The sequence below is a fragment of the Dryobates pubescens genome, chromosome 23 (assembly GCF_014839835.1).
Source record: "Dryobates pubescens isolate bDryPub1 chromosome 23, bDryPub1.pri, whole genome shotgun sequence".
Taxonomy (NCBI): domain Eukaryota; kingdom Metazoa; phylum Chordata; class Aves; order Piciformes; family Picidae; genus Dryobates; species Dryobates pubescens.
The window spans coordinates 9546550-9572798 of NC_071634.1; the positions used below are offsets into that span (position 1 = coordinate 9546550).

A 26249-nucleotide genomic window follows, 5' to 3' on the forward strand; every position below is an offset into this window, starting at 1 on the left:
TCACCTAGAAAGACTGGAGCAGATGATCCTTGAGTTCCCTGGCATTCTGTGATTCTGAGTCCCTTAGGAAGGAAAAAGCCCCCAAATCTGAGTGTTTTACCCAGAGTATGCACAAGTCATAACACATGCTGTAGTTCATGAACACGTCAAAGCATCATCAGCTTGTTAAAAGCCTCCTGGTTGATACCACCACAGCCTCACCACAATTAATGTCCTTTATCAAATAAATTAAACCAATTAAAAAGAAAAAAAAATCACCCCAGTAAACCCCAGCATTTCAGTGCAAATACAAAGCCCTGGGACAAAAGGTTTGTGCAGCTGCAGGAAGGTGAACCATTCAGTTCAGGGCATAGTTGAACTGGTTGGCAAACTTCTCGTGCTTTCGCTGGTCCACTCGGTTCATGGCTTTCACCACCCTCTTCACAGCACCCCTGGAAGAAACAAAGCAAGAATAAACCCAGTTGTGTGAATGCTCCACAGCCTCACAGACTGTTTATGAATGTTGGGGGGGGGGATAAAAAAAAAAAAAGGAGCTATGATTAATCACTAGCAGGCTTCTGAACACTGCCCTGATGAGGCTGAACAAATTTGTCTTGTTAACTCAATTAGCTGCAGCGATACAAACACTTTAATTCAGCAATGGTTTTATTAACAGGAGTAAACAAATTAAAGCCTCTCAGTTTAATGGCTGTGCCACCCTCCCAGCACCACTTCTGAGAGGCTCTTGGGGGGAGGGAAAAGAATAACTCCAAGTATCTAACAGGGCCTGCTATTTGCAGGTGTGCTCAGATGTCACCCTGAATCTCCTTACGGCAAAGGAAGTTGTCTGTTACATCCCTGTGAAGACCTGGACACGGCCAGCATGGAGGTTTGAATCACAGAATTGTTTTGCTGGGAAACAACCTCTAAGATCATTGAGTCCAGCCATAAACCCAATACCACCATGGCCATTAAACCACATCCCAGAGTGCCATGTCTACACTTTCCTTGAACACCTTCAGGGATAGTGACTCCACCAGCTCCCTGAGCAGCCTGTTCCAATCCCTGACCACTCCTGCAGGAAAGGAATTCTTCCTAATGTCCAACCTAAACCTCCCCCAGCACAAATTCAGGGCATTGCTTCTCACTTTATCACCTGATGCCCAGGAGAAGAGAACAATGCCCACCTCATTCCAAACTCCATTCAGGGAGTTGAGGACAGCAATGAGGTCTCCTCTCAGCCTCCTTTTCTCCAGGCTGAACAACTCCAGTTCCCTCAGCTGCTCCTCACCAGACCTGTTCTCCAGACCCTTCACCAGCTTTGTTGCCCTTCTCTGGACACCATGTTGAGCTAAAGGCTGGCCTTGAGAGGCTACACCCATTTAAGGGCATCACACTAGCTGATGTCTCCTTTGGTTTGCACATCAGAGATGCAAGCAGCAAGTTCCATCACACAAAGAGGATGGTTTCCAGTCTAGTGCTGCTACAGCCTGCTGTCACAGTCTGCCTTCATCCCTTCTGAGGATGCTGCATGCCCTGCAGTAACATGAAGACAAGACAGGCTCCTGGCCGCTTGCACCAGCCGTCTTCAGGATCAGGCCCTACACACCATCCCAGCTCTGCTCCCGTGGCTCTGAGAGGCAAGCTGACCTCTGTTTTAGCTAACTGCTCCCTAACAGCTTATTTCAAAAGCCATTTTGAAACACCTGAAAACAGAGGCTACTTCCTAATAACACTTCTAAATGGTGGGATTAAAGATTTTCTGAGCAGCGACCGTACTGAAAACCCACATCCTGAAAAACCACCTTGGGAGGGGAATGCTTCCAGCAAAATTCTGCCAATAAAGTTACCAGAGTAAGGAAAATGTGCTCATGGTTTTGCACTTCAAATATTGCCTAATTGGTAGTAGAAAAGTGAGCTTTTAGCAGTGCAGAGTGGCCTTGACTCTTTCATATCGTGTAGGTTTTACATTAGCGCCACTGGATTGTGCGACACTGTAAATGAAATGAGATCCCACCTTGATGATCTGTGTGCAATTTCACTTAGCTTTATTGGCAGAGCAGGGCCTGGGTTTATCACCTTTACATTTCAAGTAATTTGGGGTTGTTAGAAGGAGCCAAGGTTATCATCTTGTTTAGTGCTGCAAAGCATGAAACCTATTAAAAACATGACAGGTTTGATTGCTTATGCCTGGCACTGACACACTCAACATCATTAGCACAAACCACTGCACACCACAGCCAGCCTGTAACTTTGGTTTGTTGAAGCTGATGGGAAGCTCTGAGCTGTGCATCTCTGCCTCCTGAGATCAGGGACACGAGAATTTCACAGAAAACAGGCTGCTTCTGTAGGTAAAAGTGTGATGTGGGTTTGGCTTTGTCATTATAACCACCACAGCAGAGGAGGGAAAACTGAGTTTGAACAAATTCTGTGCCTTGGCTGCTGTTCAACTCAAGTAGTAGATGTAGGGAATAACCCACCAGTAAGGATTTTAGAGTAATCATTTAGCTTTTTATCTGTCAGCCTTGCACTTCTCACTTTCCTTCAACTACTTCATTTCTGACAGGTGAAACTCTCTCAGCCACTGCAGCTGCTCCCCATTTGATAGAGCACCGAGCATGCTTGAGCAAATCTGTGCTGCAGCCACATCTAACCAAGGTTAGCTACCAGAAACAGCACAGCAGAGTGGACATGGAGCTCCTATACGTCCTAGAACTCATTCAGCTTGCTGGGTGGGTAGGCTCCCACTTCCACCTGAGGTAGTGTGGCTGCTTTAAAGTGTCCACATCAGTCATGGACATGCCGTTGTTTGACATGTCTCAATGCCATCCAAACAGCTTCTCCTCCAGCTACATGTAGGCCAAGAGCTATAGGTTGCACATGAGCTGGGAGGACAGGAAGATGTGCAGCAACAGCACCACAGTGAGAAGAATTCTGTGTCCACATGTCTACTATCACCTCCAAACTTTTAGACTGAAAAGGGATCTGCAGCAGGCTCCAGTCCTCAGAATTCACAGCAGCCAGTGGGGGTTAAGTTAACAAGGACCACAACAGAAAGATCAAAATGCTTTTCTTCATCAGTTGAATGAGTTCTCAAACGATTTCTCCCTAGTATTAAGTCACAGGACAAGAGGAAATGGCCTCAGATTGCACCAAGGGAGGTCCAGGTTGGAGATTAGGATAAATTTCTTTGCTGCAAGAGTGGTCAGGCATTGGAAGAGGCTGCCCAGGGAGGTGTTGGAGTAACCGCCCTTGGGGGTGTCTAAGAAATGTGGACATGGCTCTCTGGGACATGGCTTAGTGGATAGGGTGGTGCTGGGTTGACAGTTGAACTGGATGATCTTTTTCAACCAAAACAATTGCAGGAGGCAATAAAGGAGGAGAAAAATGCAATGGCAGCATGTCAGTGAGTGATCCACAGGATGGGACCAGAAGGCATCAGGCCCAGATAGCAACTGAGCACACTCAGAGAGGAAACTCCCAGGAAGTCCAGGCAGCAGACAAAAGTTTGGGAAGGTCATTGAGCATACACCAGAGCCTTGAGGGTCCCTCAAGACACCATTAGATGCCAGAAGCAAAGGGGTTTTGCAGATGCTTTTATTAACTGAAGTTCTGCTCAGGACAGCCCACCTCAGGCTTTCCAAAAGGAAAACTCCCTTGCTCCCCACCTACACCACACAGCGTATCCGATGCTGGAGGCTGTGTCACTCCACACATTTGTCTTCTTTCCAGCTCCAATACTGCATGCACACATAAAGCAGCAGCCATCTGAGTAACACCACCCAGCCAAGCCACTACAGCAGTTAAAGGATTTTAAAAAGAAAAATAATTGAGAAGGATGAAAAAAGGTCTTTCATAGGGAAAATGGAAATGAAAATCATTCCCAAAGAGACAGCTATGGTCAGCAGTACCAGCTGCTTTTTGCCCTCCAGAGACAGAGAAGGCTTTCCAGCTCTGCAGGTAGCGGAGAGAGTTGTTCAGTGAGTGCATGACGATGTGGAAACACAAAGTGCCACTGAAACAAAGGGAAACAGCAATTCAGAGGGGATAGAAACTTAAGCCTCTTACTTATTGAAGACTTTCTTCTCCAGCCGGGAACGAGAAGTGTTGGCCTGCTGCTTCAGGTCTGTCAGATTTGGGTATTTTTTCTTCTTCCCTTTCTTTTTCTCTCCTTTCCCATTATTTTTAGAAGAGCCAAGATCCACTCCTGTAGCTGCTTCAACTTCTCTCATGAACTCTGGATCTCTCCACTCTGTTTAAAAGGCAAAGCATGCACTTTGAAACTCCCAGCCCAGGCAGGATCCGCAGCCTCCCAAGGCGCAAGGGAGGTGACACAAACGCTGTGGTTATTGTTTAGAAATTCAGGTATCTGAGAAACTTATCTCCAGAAATGAACTCTGAATAAGCTTAAAAAATAAATCTAAAGAAATGGAACACAACAAGTTTTGAGCAGAGCTGAGGTGACAACACTTCAACTTTTCTACATCAAACCCTGTATTTGCTTCAAAACATGAACAGGTATCCGAGACCTAAAGAGCACTCGTGAACAAGACAACATGACTCTGGTTGCCATGAGCCCACATTTGCATCTGGAGGAGAGATCACTTCATCCCATGCTTCCTCAGTTTCATTATCTAAATCCAGGCTCTTCTCTCAACAGCAGCACAGGAGCTCATAACAAAATCATGTCAGTTTTGTCAAAACCTTAGCACCCCAGAAGCCAACCACGGAAATGGATTCTGGTGACAGATGCTGCCCCAGGGAAGAGCATGAACAGTTTATGTTGTAACTCTTTGAGGCAGGCATGGTCTTCAGCCTTTAGGGTGGAGTCTTGCCTAGCAGGACAAGATATGACAGTATGAGGTAGAAAGTGACAATGTTGAGGCCTTCAGCAGCTGAGTTGAGGACTTCAGCAGCTGAGTCTAGGAGGTTGGAGTAGATGACCTCTAAGGTCCCTTCCAACTTAAACCATTCTCCAGCTACATAGAATCATAGAATGGGTATCTTCAAGGGAAATGTAGTAAAAAAGGCATTGCATTATTCATAAAATGGTTTGGGGTTGAAGAGATCTCCAGGATCATCTAGTTCCAACACCCCTATCATGGGCAGGGACACCTTCTACTACACCTCATCCAACCTGGCCTTGAACACCTCTAAGGAAGGGGCAGCCACAACCTCCCTAGGCATCTGTTTCAGTGTCTCACCACCTGCACTGTAAAGAATTTCTTCCTAATCTCCAGTCTAAATCTGCCCTTAAATTACAGACTTTGAGCATATGGGTTTGGGTGGGGAGGGAAATCCAGCAAGCATCACTTCAAAGAGTAACATGGTCCAAAGTGGGCAGAAATAACCAGGATTGTGCTTTTTAACAGCCAGTAATCGTGAGTCACTTGTCAGGTAGTTCCCTGGCTGTCAGTCAACCTTTTTTGCTTACAGAAGCTGTGACACCAAATGCCCACTGCCTTCATTTTCCACCTGTGTAGACAGAGAAAACCAACCAGTCCTAACCCACCGTGCAGCTCCACTCACACACCAAAATGGTCACTGAGGGTGACAGATACTGCTAACAACATTCCAGGAGGTCAGAGGCAATTGTCCTCACTTAAGAGGAGGGTGCTTAAGGAACCCCAGAGCAATTTTCCAGGGAAAGGTTAGATCTAAGCCACTACAAGCCATGAAAGCGAGGACTGATTAAAATCCAACCCACCAAAAAAAAGCATGAGGGAAATGAAGCTGTGCAGGAGCTGAGCAGAGAGGGGGGGAAAAAACAGGACACATATACTTGACAGAGCAGAAGAGCTCACAGACCTGATTTTTTTCAGCCCCCCCCTTTTTTTTATTTGAGGTGAGGGAATACAGAGCAGCACAATTCAGATACAGGATCCAAGATTAAGGAAAACTGTCTAAACAGTTTATCTCCCAGTAATAAGAAGGCGTCACAGTTTAGGCACCCAGTGAAAGGAGCAATTGTTTAAACACAAGGCCAAAAAACCGCCGGCGTCCAGTCGAGATGAAATGAGCATTTGAGTAAAATGAAGGAGCAATTTAAAAGCCTTTGAGAAAAATCAATAGGATGCCAAGGAAGAGCAGCCTTTTTGAGCATTGATGGGCCCCTAAAGCTCTTCAGACATTGTTACTGAGTTTAGCAGCAGGGAAAAGAAAATGACACAGTTGGGCAGGGTAGGCGGGGATCGATACCGCAGTTAGTAAAGAGATGCTATTTCACATCTGGCTGCCCAGCGGCCTGCCCGCACCAGCCTGCCCTGATACCTGTTTGTTAACAAGTCACTAAGGGCTGAAAAACCAGATACTCTTCAGGGCTGACACAAAAAATAGGCACTTAATTTGCTCCTGTGTGCAAACTATTGGCAAAGGATGAAGGCCGCAGATTAGCGGCGCAGGGCAATCCCTCCTGGTTCCTTGTCTCAGGACTCGAGAGGCCAAAGCATCACCGTGTGGAGACCAGCTAGAGCTTAACATTTTGTGCCAAGTTAAAAAATGCCCCTGAACAGCAGCAGCAGTGATGGCAAAACACTGCCATTATCACAGAGGCTTGGCTAGTTTGACATCAGGATTTTCCTCTCCACAAACTAACCCACAGCCAACAGGGAGGTGTGGGAAGCATCTCCCAAGGGAAGCAGTGGATTCTTCTCCAAGGGACAGTTTCAAGACTCATCTTGACAGGGTGCTGGGCCAGCTCATTTCAACTGCACCATCACCTTGAAAGGTTGGAGCAGATGATCCTTGGGGGCCCTTCCAACCTGGCATTCTGTGAATTTAAAGGTGCAGTTTAACCCTCCAACTCATCCCCAGATGTTCATGTTTCTGTCAAAAATTTCCAAGCTGTCACCATTAGCAGATGATGTTCTCAAATGTGAGACCAAAGCACACCCATGTCCCACCCCATTTCCCCCTATTTTTCACCTTTTTTGGGACAAGGTTTCCCACTTTTCTATTTCCCAGAGCAGCACAGTTCAGCCTTGCTTCAAGTCCCTTGTGAAAAAGCCAAGACAAAGCCCATGCCAACCAACCAACCAATTCCCAAAGCACAAGCCCAAAATAAACAAAAGACCATTTGAAAAGGTTAATGAAAATGTTATGAAATAAACATAATCACAGAAAGCATCAGGTTGGAAGGGACCCTCAAAGGTCATCTTGTCCAACTGCCCTAAAGTAAGCAAGGACATCTCCAACTAGATCAGGCTGCCCAGGGCCCCAATGAGTTTGACCTTCAGTGTCTCCAGACAACCACCTCTCTGGCAACCTGTCCCAGTATTTCACCACTCTCATTGTGAAGAGCTTCCTCCTAACGTCCAACCTAAATGTAGCACAGAAAGAAACCCCCTCAAGAGAAAGCAGTGGCTACAAGTATTTAATGAGATGTGGTGTGCATGGCTTTGAAAATCTGTGAGGTTGTGTCCAGCAAATGAAGTGCCACAGCTTGTTGAGCAGCTCCCCAGACACTGGGGCTGGACCTGTGCGTGACATCTCAGCCTAACAGAGCACTCAATAATGCAGCAGCAATGTCAGCACTGCTTTGGAGCTGGCACACACATCCTCCTGGGCCAGAGGTGAGAAGCCTCTAACAACACCCAGCTGACACTGTAATAAAAATAAATATTATGTCTGGCCTCCAGCAATGGCAATTTCACAGGGAAAAAAACCACCAGAAATCAATATTTTTCAGTGCAAGTGATTTTTATACCACACTATCAGCTTCTACTTTGAAACCAGAGCCTCAAAATCACCTACCAGCTTCATTTGCTAGTTGGTGGTGCTAGGCTGAGGGTTGGACTCCATGATCTTAAAAGTCTTTTCCAACCAAAGCAATTCTATGATTCTATGACTAAGTTGGAAACTGTCTTTGTTGGCACAACATCCACAGCCCTGCCCTGGTTTTGCTGTACCCATGCTGTTGGCTGGATGCCAGTTTAGGTTACCTCATTCCTTCACTCCACCTGGACTACCTGCAAACACAGTACTTCCCAGCACACATGGACACCAAAAGATGTTCAGTGACTGCTACATTGGTGGGGGGCTGGTAATTGTCAAGCAGACACACTCAGAGATGGCCAAATCAGCATTAAAGGAAGCTGTGTGGGTTAGTTCCGGGTTTAATGCATATTCACCTGACACAGAGCTTTCTGGGTGCCATAAACAGCTGTCAGTTGTACTCTGCAGGGGTTTCTTGGAAGGCTAAGTGGCCTCACTAACAATGTGACTGTGAAACTGGTAAAATACTGAGTCAGAGCTTGAGAGAGACCTAACTCCTTAAAGGGAGCATACTGCAAGTTCTCAAAATGATACAGCCTATGGGTAGGCATAATTAGAATGCAGAATACTCACCTAGAATAAATAGCTTAAACCAGAGACAACTAAGACCTCCTGGAGGAAGGCAGATTAAATAAAAGCTCTGAAAACAAATCTGTCCCCTCCAATTACACTTTGCTACACAGATTCCTCTCTTGTCTTCCTTTGCAAGACCATCAGCTTCCAGTATCTTCCTGACAAGCAGACCCCTCTGAGCACCACAAAAATCTGCCCTCTTCTAGTGAGGTTTAGTTGTACTACTGCTAAAAAGTCTCTTACTCCCCTTGGAAGTCTTCCTGTCTATGCATTCATTGCTTGCATTCCTTACCTAGCAATACAGAACTTTATCTTGGCTAAAAACGCCCAAATAATGTTGGGGAAGGATGAGCCTTTCCTCCAGAGCATCCCACACCTGAGAGCAGCAGCCAGGATGCAGGGAGAAGGCTATTAGTGTTGCTGCCTATCCCCACTGTTTAAAAACAAACTGCACAACAACATGTTCACAATGAAACAGCACAGGTCTGCTTGCTCCCTCCCTCCAGCCCACCAGAAGCACTGTGACTATTAGGACATGCAGAGTAGCTCCAATGCCAAAAAAAGTCAAGCCCAAGGTGAAGGCTTCCCCAGGTGAGAGACTTTTGAAGTGATGCTGAACAGAAACAGAGCACAAGTGGTAAGTGAGTAGATACAGAATATGATAGTTATGTGTAGATAAAGGGAAAAACAAGTTCCCACATTGTGACAAAAACCCCACCCTGCTAAAATTTGTGGTGCTGTCATGGCATTAGGTAAATCACAGTTGTCAGGGACCAGCAAGACTAGAGGACCTCTTTTCAGCAGCATGGAGACAGTTACTATCCAGTATTTCCCAGGAAATGGGTTTAATCCTCCTTAAACGTGTTCCTTAAGATAAAAGCTAGAATTTGTCTGCCTGAGAAGCGTTAAGAACATTGTGCTCTACCTATTGGAGCAGAGAGTTAACCTTGCTCTGTGTACATCTGCATCCAAACTCACCACACACGCAAGAATCTCTCTGCACATTCAAATACGAGAATGCGAGGAGGGGTGAAGCAGAAGGGCAACGAGGCTGGGGAGAGGCCTCGAGCACAAGCCCTATGAGGAGAGGCTGAGGGAGCTGAGGCTGCTTAGTCTGGAAAAGAGGAGGCTCAGGGGAGACCTTCTTGCCGTCTACAAATACCTGAAGGGAGGTTGCAGCCAGGAGAGGGCTAGTCTCTTCTCCCAGGCAATCAGCACCAGAACAAAAGGACACAGTCTCAAGCTGCGCTAGGGGAAGTTTAGGCTGGAGGTGAGGAAAAAGTTCTTCCCAGAGAGAGTTGTTAGCCATTGGAATGTGCTGCCCAGGGAGGTGGTGGAGTCACCATCCCTGGAGGTGTTCAAGAGGGGATTGGATGTGGCACTTGGTGCCATGGTTTAGTAGTCATGAGGTCTTGGGTGACAGGTTGGACTTGATGGTCCTTGAGGTCTCTTCCAACCTTACTGATTCTGTGATCCAAACCCTGTGGATCTCAACCTCTGCCTTTAGCAACAGAAGAATGGGCTCTCATCCTTCTGATGAGAGTGACAGCTTGTCACTCTGCTGCCCAACTGGACACTGAGGCTGCCCAACTTCTGTCTACATTTTCTCTCTCTCAATGTAACACAAATAATTGTAGCTATTGTAAACACTGCACACAATATATACACAAACACACACATAACAGAGGTGGCATGCTTACATTTAGAGCTTATTTCCCACCCCTGCCTCATGTTTTTCATGGCTTTTTATGATGCTCTGCAGACACAAACCTGGCTGAGCTGCCTGCTTCTCCAGCCGCATCCTTTCTTCTCTGGCTTTGTCCTCTGCGTTGATGGGAACCCCAGAGTCATCCCGAGGAATTATCTTCCCATGGAAAGGGCACTTCAGAAGCAAAGGGGGGAAATAAAATCTCTCTCAGAACTTCTTAATGAAAAGAAAATGTTTACATGTTATTGAACACAGCTTAAAGCCAGACACTGGAATCAGGCAACAGACCCCTACACTTGATTCACAGAAGGCTGGGTTGGAAGGGACCCCAGGGATCACCTGATCCAACCTTTCTAGGTGATGGTGTAGTTGAAATGAGAAGGCTCAGCACCCTGTCAAGCTGAGTCTTAAACATGACCAATGTAGATGAATCCACCACTTCCCTTGGGAGATGATTCCAATGTCTGGCTGTTCTCATGGGGAAACATTTTCTTCTGAATTCCAGTTGGAATCTCCCCAAGAGATTGTACCCAGTCCCCACTTGATTCCCAGTCCCTCTTAGAATGCATCAGGATCCCATAGTCACCACATGTTTAAAATATTCAGAATCTGGAAGAAATCAGCTCCAGTAGCTAATTTCTAAGGGATAGGATGCACATCCTGTCAAGCCTGGAGCAAGGGCATCACTGCTGTGCTGTGTGATGATGTTTATGCTACAGGCCTATCCTCTACCTATCCCACTGAAAGTGTTTTAATGCATCCATATTATCTCAGATAAGACAGGGAGAGGAGGGATACTAGCACAAAATATTTAAGCAAAGTATTCCTGCTCCACAGGGCTCAATCTGAGGCTGTGTGGGATTTAGCTCCCATAAAGGCTACTTATTGTATAAATCAAAACTTTCTCCCTCAAACACCCAAGTTTCTAAAAACAGTTTCCTACCAGATATGCCTCCAAATGAAGAAAACTTTTCAGCAACCACCTAACTGTGTCTGCTCTACTCATATCACATCAAGAAATGCAACATAAATACCTGTGATGAGTGCCAGAAATACTGGAGAGTTCCTTAAATGTTTACAGCTCCCTGACCAAAAGGAGTACGAGGCAAGTATTAACAGCACACCTCACCAGACAGAGTTTTCTGCCACTCCCCTGAGCTGTCTTTATAATGTGAAATAAATGTTTATGGCCACCTTCGAAGGAGATGTGCTCCACAGGGCACATATCCTGGAAGCTGTGCAGCTTGGTGCCCACCTTAATCCGATCCTGCCTTGCACACAGGCTCCCATCAGGCATCGGCGCTCGGCATCTGTGTTTCACCGGCTCAAACTTGCCAGCGAAGGTTATGTATCTGGTTTTTAACATTTCACTGATTTCTTTGTTTTCCACCTCTTCCTCTACTTCACTGGGTGCCCAAAATCGATGCTCAGAAGCAAACCTGGGAAAACAAGAGAGGAAAGGGATTCAGAAAGCTGCCAAGAAAGCACATCGAGGTGTCAGCACCATCCTGTGACACCGCACAGACACGCCAGAGGAAGGGAAGCCTTAGCAAGGAATCAGAAACCCCAGGAATCCTCTTCTGACTCCTGTATGATGAAGATGTTTTTAAAACAGCACCAAAGCCTGGCTGCTATTGATTTCTTGTTTAACCTGCTAACCTATTACAAGTCTTAGCTCTAGTTCATGATCTGACATTCAGAGCCACTTAGCCAAAATTCAGCTTCAGTGAATAACTTAGTAATTCTGTAGTTTACATTCTTCATAACAAAATACTCCTATGCTTAAACACAGAAGGTAGATCAGGGAGGAAACAGCTTGAACTGAGCCTGTCTGATTTTATTCTGGGCAGCTGTGTTCCTGCAGCAGCAGACTACAGTGAGACCAAGAAGAGAGCAATCAGCTGAGCCTGACAGATTGATTCTTCCAAGTTCTCTGACCCAGTGTCCCCAAGCCTGAGAAATTTCTGGGGTGTTCCTCTAGGACATGAAGCTATGAAAATCCATTTTAAAATTGGAGACCTTACCTATATTTATAGGCATATCTAGGCAAATACACAAAGGAGACTGGTACCATGACAGTGGACATGGGAAGCAGGAGAGAAGGGGAGGAAGGACCCCAGAGTGATGCAGCATTCTCAAATTTTCCTCAACAAGATTCATAAAATCTCATTTTAGGCAAGAGTCTGTAACAAGAAACAACCCCAGGCACCAATTACCTGACTAAGTTTAGTGCTAATCTTCAGGTGCAATGACTGCATCTTGTCTGATGGTAAAGGTTTCTTTCTCCTAATTATGAAGTTAGGATGACCAATTTAAGATTAGATATCTAACTCAATGCATCTGAAGCTGAAAGCTAAACAACAATCCCATCCCAAATTTAAGTAAATATGAAGTTAAAAAGGAAAAAGAATAATATAAATAAATAAATAAAGCCAGCCTGCATGTTTGCTGCTTCTGGCAAGCAACCTGGAGACATCTAGATCTCCTAGTCAAAGTCACGACGTGCTGCACCAACTCCTTTACTCTGACCCCAAGACTCAGCTAGTTCAGTTCAAGGACAAAGGCAGATGAAGCTCTAAGGGCTACGCTGCCCAAAATAGTTGGTTAAGCTGGCAGAGCAGTCTCCCCACTGCACAACACTGTGCAGCACACACCCCTTCTCCAAAAGGGAAAAAGAAAACTACTACAGCTTTATAAACTCATGTTAAGACTTCATAAACTAGCTCAAGGAGTTGTGAGTGAAGGCAGAAGTAGGGAGAAAGCTTCACCCTGGAGTTTTCATGAAGTCCACCTTCTAGAGGTGACAGTTTCACCACTGCCTAGCTAAAACTGCTTTAGAAAAGCATCTTCCTGGCAGCTACACTCTCACTACCAAAACCTTGATTTACTGTAAATGCTGTAACCATGTGCAGTGCAAAACAGGTGAAGGGAAAAGGCTTTTTCCACTTCTGGTTTTAAAAATTCAAATTCCACACACATTCCAGATGTGCTGTATGACTTCTGGCTTTGCCCTTTTCCCCCCCACCCAGACATCTTACAGAGACAGCATGCAGTATGTGTGCATATAGAAAAGTTAAAGGAGTTGGCCAATGACTACCTTAATTTGTCAATAAATATATTTTATACCCAGGGACCAATGGCATCTTGTGTGCAGAGTTACTTAAATTAGCTTTAGTTAGATTGGCATAGCTGTAGTTATAGGCTATGAGGCTCAGAAGTGTGCCCTCTATTTTATTGGAAAGCATAAAAATAAACCAGTACAGCACAGGGCAGACAGGGAGTGAAATATGCTTCTGATTTCACTTATGACTTGAATAACTCATTTGCAATGTAAAATAAAGCCTTACTACCTTCTGGGCATTATCACAGACAAATGCCCTGCTCAAAAATCTTAACCATTGAGAGGCTCTGAAGAGCTGACACACCACAAGAGATAGAACCCAAAGCCTGGGGCGACTGTGTTAAAGCACTCTTAGGTACCAAATTGTCCTGGCTTTCACTGATTTAAAAGAAATTTGGCATTTCATGCACTCAGGTGCAGGGGTAAAGTTTTCCTCTTGCTTCTTTCTGCAACAGGGTGGTGAAACACTGGACCACGTTGCCCAGAGAAGCAGTTGAGTCTCCATCCTTGGAGATCTTCAAGGTCAGGCTCAACAGGGCTCCGGGAAACCTGATCTAGTGAAGGATGCCCCCTGCTCACTGCAGGGGGGTTGGATTAGATGACCTTTGGAGGACCCTTCCAAGCCAAACCATTCCACAATTCTATGATTATGGATGAAGGTTTTTGGAAAGAACCAAGTTAAAGTAAGGCTGCTGAGGGTTAGATATGCAGCCCAGCCAGGCAAGGACTTCTGCCTTTTCAAGCCAGAGGTGGCTCACGTTGCCACTAGAGCTCTGGTAGACTTGAATCTATGCAGAGAGGGGAGGACTTTGTATCCCAACATTCACATAAAAATGCTATTGCTAAGAAAAAGGGTCTGAAAAACTGAGTGCTAGACACAAGTTCTGATGCATATCCACCATCTCCTCTCCCCAGAAGGGCTAAAGCTTTCCCTTCAGTCAGCAATGCTTCATGTCTAAGAAACACAAAACCTTCCTAGCCCAGAATGGAAAGTGAGAGATCCAAATGCAAACCCTGTAACTACCCTCCTCTTTCTGGAGTGGCTGTACAAGCAGATCAGTTTCCTCAGGCACCACTCTGCAAACTCAGGATAAATGCCCCCAGCACCTCCACAGCCTTTCTTTAGCTTGGTCTGTCAGCTGTTCAGACTGCCAAGAGTCCAGCAGAGGGAATGTCTACCCTGCACTTGCACAGCACTTTGCATAATGAGGTACCAAGTGAAACTGGAGAAAGTGATGCCATGCTGCAAATCATACAGACACATGAAAAGAGCAGCAAAAAAAAATGCTTTGAAGCATCAAAGGAGATTTAATTAGCATCACATCCTCTCAAAACAAATAACATTTAAAGGTAGAATTTCTAGGGGTTTGTATGGGTCCTACAACACAAGGGGAAGAAGAAAAGCAATTATCCAAAGAAATAGCAGCCAGCCTACTGCATGACCTCTGGGTACACAGAAATCTCTGTATTTGTTTAATTTGTCTTAAAAGAAAAAGAGCATTACTTGAGTATCTTCCCAGCACCGGGCTGATCCTGGCCCCAGTAGTGAAGATCTAATCCAAAAGGCATGAGAGGAGCTTTAGCTCTTTCTTCTTCTAGTTTTCTTCTCTTACTGTCAGGCTCTTCCAGGGCTGCTGGCTCAGTAGTCGCAGAGTCACTGGAGAAAAGAGATGAGAAGTCAACACAGAACAGCAATGATCACAACTTCTTCTCTTTTTTTCATTAAATTCTCACACCAAAGCTGGTATTATCTGAGCTCTGGGACTATGACTACCTTTACAGGACTCAACCAAGTGTGCAGTAAAAGGTTCCTTAAGATCCTGGTGCAATTACTAACAAAATCCCAAGTATTAACCAGTGAAGGCACATTCCAGCAAGAGACTTGTAACTATGAAGCGAAACTAAGCTGGCTTAACTTTCTGCCCAGCTCCTGAGCACTCTTCAGGCTGCTTCTGTGACTCATACATATGGGTAAGAGCAAGAGGTTTCTGCAACACCAACTTCACCTGGCACGTGGAGGTGGTATCTTGGGTAGTTTGTCTCTAATGAGTTTCAGTGTGGCAGCTGCACAGGTTGGATCAAGTTCATCTTCATTCCCCTTCAGCTGGGCACGAGAGCTCAGAGGAGATGGTCCCTTTGATGTCTTCCCCACCAGTGCTTTTGGAGGTGACTGAGGCTCTAGCCCTGCAAAAGACTCCATGTTTAGGAGCAATTCACTTCTCCACCCTCAATGCTTCCCAGTGGCACCAAGCAGCTCATGATGCTGACTACACATCTTCCTGCTTGCAGTTTGCACATGAGACACCAGTCCCACTCATGGACAGTGACATTAGTGCCTGGGAAATATTTCTTATTTTGGAACAGAAACACACTGAGCGACTAACTGCAGCAAATCAAGAAGAAAGGAACTGTTTGCATTACTGTTTAATAGTTAAGAGTCCCAAAAAGACATCTAAGATCAATAGAAAGAAAAAGCACACATCCATTTACTCCTGTGTGATTAGGTCTTTGTGGTATCTCAGCAGGAAGCCATAGACTCTTAGAATGGCTTGGGTTGGAAGGGACCTTCAAGACTATTTTAGTTCCAACCCCCCTGCCATGGGCAGGGACACCTTCTACCAGACCAGCTTGCTCAAGGATGCATCCATCCTGGCTTTGACCCCTGCCCAGCTTGGAGCCACAACCTTTCTGGGTCAACCTGCTCCAGTGCTCACGATGTTCACGGGGAAGCCCCTCCAAAACTCTCAAAGCCTGGCACAGAGAGAACACTTCTGAGTGGGACATTCAGTGCAGCATGTGACTGATGAGAACAGGAACCACCATCACCCAGCAAGGCTGGCAAGGGAACACCTCTGGTGAAACGATTCTCAGATACCACACTGACCTTTCAGAGCTGAGAATATTAAACCCAACAGCTTTTTTTTCCCTTTCTTCCTGGTTTGCAAAGGGCAGCACCACTGAGAAGAGTTTAGATTCCTAAATATATCTGCAAAAAGAACTACCTAGAGGATGTTCTCCTTTCACAGACACTAAACCACACAAGATAAAACAGCTCAGTGCTGGCAGAAGCAATGAGCACACCCACAGAGCACGCTGAAGAGACAGCAAGTGCCTGAGCTACACCTGAGGACAAGCTCACTGCAAGGCGGTAGCAGGCAGTGATGTTCAGCACCAGCAGCTCAGTGGTGGGACAACTTAATTACTTGCTGAAGGCAGATGAGACAGCAGGGACCGCAATGATGCAATCAGACAGGCTGAGCAGTTGGACAGCACATGCCTCTACCTGCTGAGCTAGAGGAGCAACTCTATTAACAGGCAGAGGCACCGAGAACTTTTCAGCCCATGACAGCTAAAAGAGAAGGACGTGATCTCTCACACTAATGTAGCAGGACTACATTTGCCCAGCAGAAAGCCTCTTTATAAACCAAGTTTTTGAAATGTGAGGTCCCACCTCCCCAGAAAAAAAAACCTAAATCAACACAAAACCTCATGGTTTCACAAGGCTGGAATTTTAAGCAAATACCTCAGCCTTCTGGTGAGAAGCAACTTGAGTTTACCTCACATCTTTTAACCATTTATTCTGTCGGGACTTTTTGTCTCTTGCCCACTTCTAGCCAGCCCTGAAGCTGTATCCAGAAGTATTCTTGCTTTGCCAGTCATTAAATGTATCACAAGATCTCAACTGCAAATGGAAAAGCTAATGTGGTATGACCTGCCCTCTGCATGGGAAACTGCAGGACCTGTGGCAGCAGATTGCTTTGAGGCTATTTCAGAGAAATATTTTTCATTTCAGAGAAAAACCTATTTATAACAAACAAAATCAGAGCAGCTTGCCCTGGTCCCTTCTTGCAACCTTTTAATGTCTTGCAGTAATTCATCCTGCCCTTGATTCCTTTGTACCATACACTCCCTGCAACCTGTGGGGTGTAAGCACATGGAAGGCATTGCCTGACCCCAGACAACAGATGAAGTTGTTGAGCTGCAACCTTCCATATCCACCCACTACATGAACTAGATCCACCCTTCTAAATCCACCCACTGGGGTGTCAAAATTAGCAGAAGGATCAGCAATAATGGTAATTAAACATAACAGGATGGAACTAAGCTCAGAAGCATCTAGGCTGAATAGCAAACAAAATGATCTCGTGACATTTATGAGACTTGCCGCTGAAGAGGAATAAAGGTGCCTCTAGAAATGTGTTTTTCAAGCAGCACTTCAGTGAAATATTAAAGAAGAAACCTTGGATTTATGTATCTGCAAAGAGGGCAGGAGAGGACTGCATCTCAGTTCCTGCCATAGGCTAAGAAGGAAAAAACTTCTCAGGTGCTTCGTATCACAGTGAAAGAGAATTAACCCAAGAGATTCTGTCATAACCACACTGTAGAACCATGAGGATCTGGAAGAGCAATCTTCCTTTTATGACAGAAACAGCTACCAAGAGGCCCTTGGGTACCAAGAAGGTTAGCTAAGAAAAGCATGTCAGGAGGTTGGAGTCAATGATCTCCAGAGGTCTCTTCCAACCCCTACCACTCTGTTGGACACATGGTCTTGAAGGTCTCTTCCAACCTGGTCTATTCTATTGTATTCAAATGTAAGTTCTCAGGAAGCCCCAGTGACATTCCAGCTCTCTCCTGTGATACCCATGGAAAGCACAACTGCTCACCCACCACCCTGACTTTGTCTGAGGGGGAGAAGGTGTGAACAGCAGAGACAAGCAGTCAGCAGCACAGAGAAAAGGCAAGAGAGATAAATGGACAATGTGACATTTAGATAGATAAAAATCACATCCAAGAGATCAATACAGGAATTCTTAAGAGTTACAAGAGCAAAATATTCTCCCATTGATTTCTTATTTTAAACCATTAACAGGAAAGTGGCTAAAGGTAAATACACTGCAGCATCAGTAGCAGCACCTCTGCCGTGGATTGCTGCAAACCACATCTGCCCAGAGAATCAGCTTTTGCTAACAAGACAAAGCCAGCAGTGCCCCACAGACACCCCAGTGTCAGGCTGGGGTTTTGCTTTAAGCTATAGATGGATTAAGAGCAGCTTTCAAAGTAAAGCCCTTCTGCAGAACTCTGCTGCTCTGTGTATCTTCCCTAACACCAGCACAGCAGCAGCAGGGCTCAGCCTGTTCCAGCAGCAGCTTGCAGAAAGAATCATAAAAATGTTCAAATCCCCATCCCTCTCTCTTTTTCGTGTTTCAATTGACCAAATGGCACCCATTTGCCTGGAGCACTGAAGTAGGCTGTGGTGAGAGGATAAATCGATGGGAGGAAAGAGAGAGGCTGGGCTTTGAGCTGGAGGCAGCCCGCTGAAGGCTGACGTTATTGATTTCAGCCAGTTCAGCTGGCCTTGTAATTAAAATGTAAATTGGAGAAAGAGATTATGTCCTGACAGAAACGGTGGGATTAGGGGGAGATAAAAGCCCCTCAGTGCAAACTCAGAGAAAGAGCAAGGCCAGGTTTCCTCAGCTGTGTGGATTTAGAAGAAATGTAGCTACTTCAGATTCACTTCAGTTTAATTGAAAAGACAGATCTAGAATATAAACAAGCATCGTGGACTGCAACCTTCCTGAAAAACCAGCACCATTGCTGGCTCCTACTTGTTGAATCTCAGTCAAGCTGAGGTTGCCCAGGGAGGTTTTGGATGTCCCCCTCCTGGGATGTGCTCCAGCCTGGCTGGATGAAGCCTAGAGCAAGCTGGGCTAGTAGGTGTCCCTGCCCATGGCAGGTGCTTGGAACTAGGTGATCTTTAAGGTCCCTTACAACCCAAACCATTCTAGGAATCTATGAATCTATGTAATGTGTGCTATTAGCATAGACACACTCCAGGTCTGTCAGGGAAACCCAGTGGTCCAGGTGCAGTCTCCTCACCTCTCTCTGGAGCGCTTGTAGAACCTGCATCTCTTTCACTCAGGGGGCACAAGGAGCTGCACAGACAAGTCAGAATCAGAGACTGGTTTGGGTTGGAAGGGACTTTCAAAACCATCTAGTTCCAACCCCCTGCCATGGGACACCTTTCACTCAACCAGGTTTCTCAAGGCCTCATCCAACCTGGCACTAACATTTCCGGGGAGGGGGCATCCACAAGCTCCCTGGGCAACTTGTTCTAGTGTCTCACCACCCTCACTGTCAAGAATTTCTTCCTGATCTCCAGTCTAAATCTATACAACTGTGCAAGGCAGAGGCACAAGTTGATACACTACCAAGCCAACACCACTTTCAAGGCTGGCTTCACACAGACCTGCAGAGCAGGTGGTTCAGGTCAGTGTCTGGGGCATTGCTTCTGAACTGCTTCAGTGCTTCAGCATCAGCTCTGCTGCATCTCTCCATGCACAAATGTGTGTGAATAAAATTAACACAGGAGATCACAGACTTCATTATCTCTGAAGGTTCTGTGTACATCAGGGATGGAGATGTCAAATATGTGTCATTTCTGACAGGTATCCAATCCTTGTGAAACCATCACAAATTAAAGGAATAATAGGCAGGTGTTGGGGTTGGTTGTGTTGTTTTTCCCCCTTTTTAATTTGGTTTGTTTGAGGTTTTAATTGGAATCAAATTTAACCACTCTCTACTTAACAAAAACCAACCACCCCAAACCCAAACCAGCCCCCACAAAATTATCACCCCAAGCTGTGCCAGGGGAAGTTTAGGCTGGATGTTAGGAAGAAGTTCTTCACAGAGAGAGTGATTGCCCATTGGAATGTGCTGCCCAGGGAGGTGGTGGAGTCACCATCACTGGAGGTGTTTAGGAAGAGACTGGATGAGACACTTGGTGCCATTGTTTGGTAGATTAGATAGTGTTGGGTAAAAGGTTGGACTTGATCTCAAAGATCTTTTCCAACCTGGTTAATTCTACTCTATTTTTTCCTGTTACTATCCCTTCATCTCCACAGACCTCTAAAATGAGGACAAAACTAATAAAAACATCTGTCATGAGCAAAGCTTTAAGAGAGAACAGAAGTCTAACACCAATTAAAGCACCATTTGCTGTGGTAGGAAAGCTCTAATTTTAGATAGACACAGTTTCTTATCTTACCCTTGGATGCCACTTAAGAAATGGCTGGCTGCAGCTGCCAGGGGAGGCTGCTGAAATGCCAGAGGTGACTTCAGCAAATGCTATCCCAACACACTAAGCTGTGTGTGCACCCAAACAGCTCCACACGTAGACAACTGCACAGAGAAGCTGCACAGTTCCATCTCTCACCTTACCCACCTTAAGGCTTTAAGCCAGCCAATGGCTAGCTTGAGAGCACAGGCTGCATGTGAGAAATCTCCAGCTGAAATAAGACTTTCCTCTGTCCTTAGGGCTCTCTTTTCAATGCACAATGCCTCCATCTTTAAGAGTTAGCAAAATGAGCCACACAAGGGGCAAGGAACATAAGCAACACGAGTGCAGAGTGCGGAGAACCAGAGCAACTCCATGGAGATGATTATCATAGCAGCTTGGTTTTCATCCCAACATTTCTCTTTCCAGCTCAAGTGTCTGAAATGGCTCTGTGGTAGCAGAGGAAGGCTGGGCTCTTGGCTCGTGCAGACATCAGGTGCAAGTGTAAATAAGGATTATACAAATGGGAGGTCGTTAAAAGTCTGGTAATGCTAATTTGGCATGACACCCCTAATGGGTTATATCTTCACACTTCAGTTCTCTAATCACCTAAATTCTCTTAACAAATTTACATTTCATCTTACACATGGAGATTCAAATTGACTTGTTTAATTTCCCCTCCACCCAAACTGTGCCCATGCTCAGTTCAGCTTAGATATCATACAGCATCATCAATTTGGAGATCATCACCATCATGCACACATAGACACTGCCACAGCACATGTACACTGATGCACACAAAAGTTCCCCTGGCTAACTAAGGATCTTTCCATTATTCACAAGCTCCTCAGATCCCAGCAGAACCACAAATACATCTCTGCACCATCAGAAAGCCTCTCAGCATCAAATTTACCTTGTTGGGAGGATACTTCCATTTTCCTAAGAGAAGTGAAAGGGAACAGAGTGATTTCAAATCAATAATTTAAATGACTTGCTTCAACCCATTTCCACACTTATGTTTTAAACTTTGTTTTCCTGTTCAGGACTAAAAGTTAACCTGAAGAACTGTTCTTTTGTCCTGGTTTGTTCAGAAAAAGCAAACTCACAAGGAAAAAAAGCATTAAAGTGGTCACAGAATGGCTTGGGTTGGAAGGGACCTCAAAGATCATCCAATCCCAACCCCCTGCCATGGGCAGGGACACCTTCCACTACACCAGCTTGCTCAAGGTCCCAACCAGCCTGGCCCTGAACACTTCCAAGCTTGGAGCCACCTTCTACATAGCACTTTTTTTTTTTACACTGCAGGTTTAATGTTCTGGGTTAGAGCATTTCACTTGCATTGGCTTCCATTTCCTTAGCTCAGAGTCCTCATGAACTAAACAGGAAGAAATGACACAAACCCCCACCTGGATTACATGAAGACGAAGCTAAAGTCACTGCTCTGATAGCTGCACTTCCACATGGATGAAAGACCCAGAGAATCACAGAACTGTCAGGGTTGGAAGTGACCTCAAAGATCATCCAGTTCCAACCCCCCTGACTCACATGGAATTGCAGAAGTGGCTGCCTAACCCAGCCAATTCTTTGTCAACCACATGCTCCCTGAAATCAAGAGATTCCTCTACCTCTCTCAGGATAATTCACTTTTCTCAATGTGCCAAAGGGATGCCCCCCCCCCCCCCCCCCCCCTTTTTTTTTTGCTTATTAGAAACAGATGCAGAACAGAATCCAGCAGAGCAAACGGAGTTCTCCATTTTCCTCATGCAGCCTGAAGTAATTACACAGAAGTCAGCTGATTTATGCAGCAGCTATAGATCCACTTCTGAAATAGATTTTGAACTAGTAACTGGCCAGTTGGTCCAAGAAAGCAGTGAAGTCCACAAAGACAGAAGAAAGCACATGCATAAAAGATAACCTGAATTCTCTTCAGGACTTCTGAACTCTTCTCAGACCCTTCCCTGAACTGGGAGCTTACACAACAACTTTGAATGGCAGCAAGAAAAGCTGAGTGACTTCAGGAACATCAAGAATGGTTCATTTATTTCAAAATGCCAATTTTTAACAAGCCCACCAGACAAAGAAGAGCCAGGTGTGATCATTAGCTCCTGCATGTATACAAAATGAGAGAGAGGTTTTGTCATCTGATTGATTGGCTCCCTCACCATAATGTGCTTTCCTATCAGCAATAGTTTAAATACAAATTGGGAATCTGTTAATCCATTTTACAGAGATTTTTAAACCATCCTTCAATTGTTCTTTTATCCCTCTCCATGAGGAGGGATTCAGAGAGCAGAAAGGAATTGTGTCAGTGTTATACAAAGGGTGGTAAGATGCTTTATCATGTAAAAACATGTGGCCATTAGGAAGAGAGGGAAGGGATGAGCGCATTTCACTCCCAGTGGAAGCTGACAAAGTATAAACAGAACTTCCACATGTTAAGATGCATCAGGCTGGTGGTCAAGATATGAAAAACAAGTTCCAGGGCCTGGAATTAAGAAAATACTAGTTTGGGCACAAGGGGTACTGCCAAAGGAAGGGAAAGAAACCCCAAAGATAAATCATAGGTATATTCATGACTGATTTGCTCATTTACTATCACTCCTAATGGTTTTGGACTCTTTCATCAGTCACATACATGTAAGAAACTTTTCACAACTGTCTGGAAGGCTGCTGCCCCTCTCTTCCCTTGCATTCCTTTTTGGAAAGTTCCCCCTGTTGGCACTATTAGAACTGATTCAGTATTTATTGCAAGACTGAGGTAGCTGGGACAGACAACATCTCCTGGTATAAAATGACATAAACCTCATCTCACCCCAGCCTGTTCCCAGCATTTCTGATATTCAGGCTCATTTACAGCTCTGCAATCCCTTCCCCCTCAGTATGTGTTTAGCACACTTGTAAGTATGCAGGGTGCTGCCTCTAGTTCTGAACTGCAGTGAGGACATGCTGGAGTGAAATAAGCTCCTGGGCTGTGTAGCTCTTGCTCCTCCTGGAAGGTGTTTGTTTGTCTAGAGCCAGTAGCTGGTCCCTATCTGTGTGATGACTTCCTGGGAGCATGCAGGGGTTACCCACACTGCTGCTCACTTCATTACTTCAGAGCAGCTGTTTATTTACCCAGTGCAGCAAGGAACATGCAGGGATAAAGCTTGGCACAGCTGGGCAAACTCACCATACTCCTTACGCAGGTGGTCTGGAATGTGGGGCTCATAACCTTCTTTCTCAGGGACCTCCACAAAGTCATCTTCATCCTCGTCGTCATCATCCTCATCTTTGGCTTTCATCTACAGAGAGATTTTTGTTGGGTTGGGTTTATTATTCTTTTTTTCCCCCCCCTCTTTTTTGATGTGAAGACTGCTTTTGATTTCCCTTTACAACCTTTCACAGACATTCTGATAGCTCCATTGAGACTGCTCTGTGTCCAAAGTATTTCCCTAATTATGTATTTAATCTTTATCTGAGCTTAGGCCTTTGCTTAACATTTTATCTGTAAAGCCATACCCTATCCTAAGGGCTTCCTTAAAGCCCCCTTTATCCATCAGAACACTTGCAGTTGGTGAAGTCTGAGAAAGTGTGAAGCTATAAAGTAAGACCAAAATCTTAAGATAACATTGAGGTTTTGAGTTAATGAGCAACTTACAGCTTTATTTCTTCCCCCTTTGCTGATTTTACTCATTTAGCTATACCCAAATAGTCTGTGGCATGTTAAATAATACCACAAACTGATTAAGAGCTCAGAGGCAGAGCAGGCAAGCAGGAGAAGCTGATGGGACCTACAAGCTAATACTGATCAAAGTCAGAACATTCAGATCTTGTCTATTGCAGGGTTTCACAGGTTGAATGTCTCCTGCAATGAGGCCTCAGCTACATCTCTGGGCAACCTGTTCCAGTATTTTACCTCTCTCACTGTAAAGAACTTCCTCCTAATGTCCAACCTAAATCTACACTGTTCCAGTTTCAAACCACTGGCCCTCATCCTATCACTACAGGCCCTTCTAAACAGTCCCTTCCCAGCCTTCTTGTTGGCCTCTTTCAGATACTGGAAGGCCACTCTAAGGTCTCCCCAGAACCTTCTCTTCTCCAGGCTGAACAGCCCCAACTCTCCCAGCCTATGCCCATAGCAGAGATGCTCCAGCTCTCTGATCATCTTTGTGGCCTCCTCAGGACCCACTCCAGCAGGTCCATGTCTATTTTGTTGGGCCCCCAGAGCTGGACACATCACTCCAGGTGGGGTCTCACCAGCACACAGCAGCAGAATCACCTCTCTCATCTACTGGCCACAATTCTTTTGATGTAGCTCAGGATGCCGTTGGCCTTCTGGGCTGCAAGTACCCATTGCTGGCTCATGTCCAGCTTCTCATCCACCAACACCCCCAAGTCCTTTTCTGCAGGGCTGGACTGAATTGATTTTTAATAAAGATCACCAATTTCTATGAATAGCCATACTGATACTTCAACTTGGATGGGGATAGTTAGAAACACAAATCTTGCCTTGTAAAAATGACTGTAAGAAAGCTGCAGCTCCAGTGAAAAGAAAAACTGCCACACACCAGCATTTACTGTCCTGAAGAGAGCAGATTCACTACTGTGTTCTTACAGTCAACACCTAATTAGTCCTCGTTTTAAGACCAAGTCCCAGCATCATCATGCTAGAAAATACCTTGCTGCCAAAGACAGCAACAACCACAACATAGAGTCACAAAATCCTAGGATGATTTGGGTTGGAAGGAGCCTTCCAGGTCATCTAGTTCCAAACCCCCTGCCATGGCCAGGGACACCTTCATTAGACCAGGTTGTTCAAGGTCCCATCCAACCTGGCCTTGAACAGCTCCAGAGAGGGGGCATCACAACCTCCCTGGGCAACCTGTTACAGTATCTCACCACCCTCACTGTAAAGAATTTCTTTCCACTATCTACTTATGTAGTTTTTCTTTCCAATATAGAATTTACTTTTAATATCTAGGTTTGAGGACTTGAGAAATTATGTCAAACTAGTAAAAGGAAGGAAAACTCAGCTCAGACTGCTGATTTCCTGAAATTGCCAGATTATACCTAAAATATCAGCAGGCAGAACGCAAACACTTAGGTGCACAGCATATCTGAAAGAACTTAAAATCACAGAATCAATAAGGTTGGAAGAGACCTCAAAGATAGATCATCAAGTCCAACCTGTCACCCAGCACCTCATGACCACTAAACCACAGCACCAAGTGCCACGTCCAATCCCCTCTTGAACACCTCCAAGGATGGTGACTCCACCACCTCCCTGGGCAGCACATTCCAATGGCCAACAACTCTCTCAGTGAAGAACTTTCTCCTCACCTCGAGCCTTGAGTGACTTCACAAGAATCACAGATTGGTTTGGCTTAGAAGGGACCTTCAAGACCATCTAGTTCCACCCCCCGCCTTGGGCAGGGAGACCTTCCACTAGACCAGCTTGCTCGAGGCCTCATCCAGCCTGGCCTTGAACACCCTCCAGGGTGGCAGCATCCACAGCCTCCCTGGGCATTAAAGAGAACTATCTTTAACTGGAAAGCCTCCTGACGTGTTCACCTGTCACTGGGGGCCTGGAGCTCTCTGTCCAAAGTTCTGTGGGCTTCATTAATCCCCAACTTGAAAACTGCACCAGAGGCAACTTTCCGCATTACCTGCATGGCTTGGAACTTGAAAGCACGTGAAAAGCCTGATGGAGAAAAGGCATAATCAGATGCAAATGCACTTTGTTTAGGTACAATCCATGAGCTGTGCATTCAAGTACTATGGAAAGCATTAATCATGGGAAACTGTAATTTTTGTTATCAGTCTAACACTAATCAAAAGGGAAACCTGTCACCACCGCTGACCTGTGAAACGTCCCAATTATACTCTTTGGAAATGACAGGAGCACTTAACTTGCTCACAGAGCAAATGATGACAATCAATCAAGTTTGAATAACAATGAGCCACGGAGCTGAAAATTATTTTTTGTATAGAATCTCCCCAGGAATTTATGAAAGGTGAAAAGCAACCCAAGGTTTTAGGGGCATGATGGCTTTCAGCCGGTG

General features: G+C 45.3%; 1 protein-coding gene across 1 annotated transcript in view; it reads right to left on the reverse strand.

The window, feature by feature from the left end:
* Positions 1–276: 276 nt before the first annotated feature.
* Positions 277–26249, reverse strand: part of UVSSA (UV stimulated scaffold protein A) — a 42370-nt gene continuing 16397 nt past the window's right edge. The window contains exons 7-13 of the mRNA XM_009904239.2: positions 23378–23489; positions 15161–15338; positions 14659–14811; positions 11289–11472; positions 10096–10207; positions 4048–4231; positions 277–431 (exon numbers count right to left, since the gene is read on the reverse strand). Coding sequence (XP_009902541.2) covers positions 338–431; positions 4048–4231; positions 10096–10207; positions 11289–11472; positions 14659–14811; positions 15161–15338; positions 23378–23489 — 1017 coding nt within the window. The 3' untranslated portion in view covers positions 277–337. The remainder of the gene's footprint in view (positions 432–4047; positions 4232–10095; positions 10208–11288; positions 11473–14658; positions 14812–15160; positions 15339–23377; positions 23490–26249) is intronic.